This window comes from Papaver somniferum, chromosome 4 (assembly GCF_003573695.1).
Source record: "Papaver somniferum cultivar HN1 chromosome 4, ASM357369v1, whole genome shotgun sequence".
NCBI classification, from domain to species: domain Eukaryota; kingdom Viridiplantae; phylum Streptophyta; class Magnoliopsida; order Ranunculales; family Papaveraceae; genus Papaver; species Papaver somniferum.
In genome coordinates this window covers 107260810-107267024 of record NC_039361.1, presented here as the reverse complement: position 1 = coordinate 107267024, position 6215 = coordinate 107260810, and the positions used below count along the sequence as shown (strand labels likewise).

Below are 6215 nucleotides of genomic sequence, written 5' to 3'. Positions count from 1 at the left end.
GAACCACATCAACAAGAGGATGGGTTTCTAACAACTGAGCTTCTTTATGGACATCATTAGGTTCGGTAAAATGTGTATGAAGATAATATTGTAAGATGGTTGAGGCACAAATGTCAAGTCCTACACGAGGGAACTTTCTAATAGTTAAAGCACACGGAGAATTACCCCCAAACTTAGAGTTTTCCATGTCTCTAGAAAGACTAGTCACAACTTCCCTAATTTCTAGGTCATCATATTCCTGAAAATGGTCAATTGATTATTCTAAGTCTGGTTCATCCTCGCTCATCTCTACAAGTTTATGGTCTTCTAAGATTAGTGTTTCTAAATCGCTAGACTCTAAAACATTATTCTCAGGGTAAACTCTTTCCTTTAAACCATCATCACAATCATACAAAGGATTACCAGCGAAAGTTTATAGTAAAGGCTCATTAACTAAGGTGTTAATCATAGTTACTTCCTCCGATTCACTGATAGGCACATCGAATAATAGATTATCCAACATACTGCAGGATAAAGGATCATGAACTACATCGTCTAAAACGGTGGTATCTCTAGTCAAATCCTCATCCTTTTGAATAGGTGAATAATTATTAAAATTATTTGGATTTGAACTAGAAACAACACTATCATTATAAGGCTCAATTGGAGTAACAAATTCCTGATCACTATCCCTACATATTTCATGTTCTTCATCAATACTATCCTCATCATAGTCATCATTATTATAACATAAAAATGATCGAACCTCATCTAAACAAGTTGTGTCACCAATTCTAACCTCTTCATCTTCATTATTATAAAAATTATCCTCATTTTCACGGGTGATATAGGAAAGAATATATTGGAAATCACGAGTAATTCGAGCAATTCTTTCTCCCGTCTCTAATTTATGCATACGTGTTAACTCAGCAAACTCACGTGTTGACTCAGTTAACTTACATGTTGACTCATATAACTTCCTGAGGTTATCTTCTAAAGAAGGTTCACTCACCGTCAAAGTTCTTTCGTCCATAACTAAGTCATCTGTGTCCGCTAACTTATGTGTCGACTCAAGTAACTTACGCGTTGACTCAAGTTTCTTACGTGATTCATCTAGAGGAGAGGAATTATAAGAATCTTGCTCGCATGACTGGTATGCATGTGGATAGTAATTTGGATCACCATGGTATGACCCATATCCTTCAAAAGGATGTCGTTCCCAACCACTATTCACCAGTGATGCACGAACACGACGATATAGGCCGCGTAACCGTGGCGGACACTTCTTGGAGACGGACACGGTTCCGACACGGCTTGGATACGCCATGTGAGTGTCCCGTGATTTGGGGATTTTTGACACGGGTGGACACCTCCCTGACACGCCACATAGGGTATAAAAATACCATAAAATATATAAATTGAATATCGTATAAAGAAAATCATAAAATATCTTCTATCTAAAGTATATCCGTATTCTATAGGTTACTATGGTTAAAAGAAATACAACACAGTATAAAAACAAGCGAAAGAAGAAGAAAAAAGAATTGTAGAACAGTTGTGCGGCAAATCAAAACAGGTATGATCTTTTTCTCTTTTGTTCATTTCTAAACATGTTATATATATTTTAATATTAATCTTTTGGAATACTAGCCAAGGCCATTGATGATTATCCTTTAATTTATTCATGACGTCTAGATCTTGTTACATTGTTTGATTGCTTTAGAAATACTGATCATTGATACATTTGATAATCTACAATTACTGTTAGTGCAACATAGTGTCGTCTAAATTTCAAAATTGGTAGTAATGTTCAGTATATATGCTACTTGCTTTTCTGATAATTATGTAGTATTTCATATGAGTTTATTGTACTGTTGTACATGTTATAACAGGAGAATGAGTGCCATTGATGAAGAGCGTCCTCCTCTATGGAAATATGTCACAAAACTGAACAAGGATGAAGGAGGAGGGAACGTGTCATTTACATGTCACCATCGTCGAATTAACTATAAGGGATCATATTCAAGGGTAAAGGCGCATCTGTTAAAGATACCAAATAAAGGAATCAAAAAATGTCCCAAAGTCACTGTGGAAGACTTAGCTGAGATGAAAAAATTATTCGATGATGCTGAAACAAGAGCTAAGGATTCTAAACCTAAACAGGTTTCTTTGCCAAATTCCAGGAGTCATGCACTAATGGACTTTTCGAGCTCAACTTCATTTGATGTACACTCCAAGAAAAGGAAGGGTACCATTCAAAATGCATTCAACAATGACGCTCGCGAAGATATGAACAGGTTGATTGGAAGAATGTTTTATTCAGCAGAACTACCTTTTAATTTTGCGAAGAATCCACATTTTATTGAGGTTCTAAGGAGAGCTACTGCAAACAGCAAAACACTTTCGGGCTACATACCTCCGGGATACAACCAGTTGAGAACAACTCTTTTGCAAGAAGAAAAAAATCACATTGGAAAGCTGCTTGATCCAATAAAAAGTACGTGGAAACATAATGGAGTTACTATTGTTTCTTATGGTTGGACTGATTTTCAAAGAAGGCCTATTATTAATTTTATTGCCGTTTGTGAAAGTGGTCCAATGTTTCTTAAGGCTATAAACTGCCAAGGTGAATACAAGGACAAAGTGTTCATAGCTAATTTGCTAAAAGAGACGATCAATGAAGTTGGTGCAGATAACGTGGTTCAAGTCATAACTGACAATGCTCCGGTTTGTAAAAGTGCAGGCTTACTTATTGAGACACATTTTCCTCATATATTTTGGACTCCATGTGTGTTCCATACATTAAATCTTGCTCTGAAGAATATATGTGCTGCAAAGAACACCGAAGCCAATGCTGAAACATTTGCTGAGTGTTCTTGGATAAGTGATATTATTTCGGATGCCGTGTTCGTAAGAAAGTTCATTATGACTCACCCCATGAGGTTGACAATGTTTAATGATCATAATAAGTTGAAGTTGCTTACCGTAGCTGACACACGCTTTGCTTCGAGTGTAATAATGATCCAAAGATTTGTTCATATAAAAGAAGGTTTATAAAGCATGGTGATCAGTCCGAAGTGGACTTCGTACAGAGATGATGATGTTGGAAAAGCTCAATTTTTGAAGGAGACAATATTGAATGACCAATGGTGGGACAAAGTAGATTATATCATTGCATTCACCGAGCCAATTTATGACATGTTACGACGAACTGATACTGATCGTCCATGCCCTCATTTGGTGTATGATATGTGGGAGTTTATGATAGAAAAGGTAAGAAAGGTTATATACCGCAAAGAAGGCCTAACTGAATTTCAAGATTCTTCATTTTATTATGTCGTGTATGAGATATTGACAAGTCGATGGGGTAAATCCAACACACCGCTACACTGTTTAGCTCACTCTTTAAATCCCAGGTATGATAACTGTCCACCATTTAAATTTATTTTACTTCCAATTTAGTCAACAATAATTTAAACTGTTCCTTTTTATCAAAAATGAACCAAATGATCTGTGGATTATAGGTATTATAGCCAGGAATGGCTTAGTGAGTCGTCGGGTCGTCTATCTCCGCATGTAGATGATGATATGTCAAAGCAACGGCGTATATGCTTTGAGAGATATTTTGAAGGGGAAGAACTAAGAAAAGTGAATACTGAATTTGCTCTTTTTTCTGCTGGAATGAGAGAATTTGCGGCTGCTAATTGCATTGCTGATAGATGGTGTATGGAGCCATTTATATGGTGGGTTACTTATGGTACACCTACTCTTATATTGCAGAGGTTAGCTTTCAGAACTCTTTCCCAACCTAGCTCCTCATCTTGCTGTGAAAGAAACTAGAGTACCTTTGGCTTCATTAATTCTTTGAAAAGAAATAAGATCACACCAAAAAGAGGAGAATATCTAGTGTACGTGCATTCTAATCTTCGCCTTCTATCCCGAAGAGAACCACATTATATGACAGGTGAGACAAGAATGTGGGATGTTGCAGGTGATACATTTGATACTATGGGAAGCGGTGGAATACTTGAGATTGCAAATCTTTCGCTTGATGAACCAGAACTAGAGAGTGTGACATTCAATGATCCAGCTGTACCTGTTGATGAAGATGTGAACTTAGATGACAATTAAGGAATTGAGGAGGTTTTTTCACTATTTATAGGGGTTTTTTTCCCACCTCAAGTTTATTATTTTACTTCAAACTTATTATTTATTATTAGATATATATTTCACGTTCAATAAATGCATATTGGTATTTGAATTTATGAAATTTTAGATATCTATTAAACGTGTCCCCGTAACCGTGTCGTTTCGTAACCGTGTCACGTGTCGGTGTCCGTGCAACCCAGCTATTCACACTCTGGTCATAATAGGAATAATGTTCATACTGCTCAGTCGGATACTCATTGTATTGGATATTATAATACTAGTTCGACATCCTAACTGCAAGGAAATTCTATACAAACACAAAGAAGGCTGACTCGACCACAACAAGCCTAATTTATCTAGCAAACAAAAAGCATGATGACTCCACTTAGATTGTTTCTAGACCAGCTTCTAATCCTTCGAAAGGGAATTCGTTACAATTTAAGCAAACCCCTCTGGAATCAATACGAGTCAAAGTAAGTTGAATAGAGGCGAGGGAAGCTGCGTGGAGCTTTGATACCCAAGGCCTCACCGCATTACAAAGGCGGCGCAGTCACGCATTCAACTCACAGACACCATCATGAACTTTGAAGTATTCTTAAAAGAGTAACCAATATTTTTCGAATGACTTTCCTATTAAGCTCGTTACCCTATCGGTCTCGTTCTAGTCAGTATTTTAAGATTAGGTTTGCGTAGGTTACGTGTTCCTAAGACGGGCAAGAAGGAAACGGTGATGAAATCCGAGTCCTTATCTTGATTTGGCTAGGCCTTGCCCTTTACTAGAAAATTAAATCCGATTTCAGGTCCTCAACATATATGCATACAAAATCATCCAGTAAACCCGCTGACAGGGGATTCGCGGGTGTTTAGAATTCTTACCTCCCGTTCCAGACGGGGGATGAACCGTTGAAGTCGACTCGGGTCATAACTCCAATGTCGTGTACGAACCCAAGGGGACGAGATGATATCATAATCATCGTCCTTATCTGCACACAGTTTATATTTAAAACTACCCTTCCGTAGGGTTTAAAAAAAATAAAGTCCCAAAGTTCAATATCCGAAAATAAAAAAAATGTCCAAAAATAAAAGATTACAAAAATAAAAACCTTAATTACAGTTTCCAAAAAAAATAAAATAGAATATTTATATACAAAAAAATTCTTCTTCACTCCCTTTTGGATTCCTCCTTTCTTTTCTTCTTTGGCTTCGCTTTTGTTTTCAGCACTTTCTCCCCTTTTCTTTAGCTCAGTTCCAAATATGAAAGCAAACAAGAAATACCAAAAGGCGTAAAAAGGAACAAATAAAAAAAAAACTAAAAACAAATTTATAAACAAATCCGCGTCGGCGGCGCCAAAAATTGATGAAATTTTATATAGTGGTAAGTAGAGTTGTCGTTCACTCAGGCTTGTTCAAATTGTTTTTAGGATTAATAAAGGAAAAACACTAAAAATATACAAATTATGTCACAAGATGAAGAGACACTGAGACACGGGATTTCACTACTTTTCATATTGTTGTGGTTCAGTCATTAACTCTAGATAATATATCTCAACCAAAAGAAGTTGTGACTCTAGTTCTTTTGCCAAAAATAGATTTCGTAAAATGTTATTTGTAAGTTATAAGCATGACGCATCTAAAGTAATTAAAACTAAGCATGCAGTATCTAACAAAATAACAAGTAATTAATAGAAATCATAAAGCAAATAAATCTATACAAAAAGTCAATAATAGAATTAATTCATTTACCACAATCATGAAAAGTTGCTTCCTCCGTTGTCCCAGTGATAGGGTTTAGCTTCTCATGGTGATAACACTCTCAAAAGATTTTTTATTACTTAAAGTGTTTACAAATAATGAAAATGGGAGAAAATTATTGACGCAATGATTTTATTTTCTCTCCCCAACTCTCCCCCTCAAATGTGCTCTCTAGCTCTCTATTTATACACAGAAATATATATTACTCAAATATATTCTTCCATAACTCCAAAATCTTCTTCTTTTTAATTAAAAATATCTTCAGGAATTTTTCCTTCTCTTTATTCTCCATATTTCTTTACTAAACTCATATCTTCTTTAATTCGCAGAATAAA

General features: G+C 35.9%; 1 protein-coding gene across 1 annotated transcript; it reads left to right on the top strand.

Annotated features, from left to right (window-relative positions):
* Positions 1–1875: 1875 nt before the first annotated feature.
* LOC113272962 lies at positions 1876–3036 on the top strand. Its single transcript, XM_026522741.1, has one exon. It carries the CDS (start codon positions 1876–1878, stop codon positions 3034–3036), a length of 1161 nt encoding a protein of 386 aa, XP_026378526.1.
* The last annotated feature ends 3179 nt before the right edge of the window (positions 3037–6215 follow it).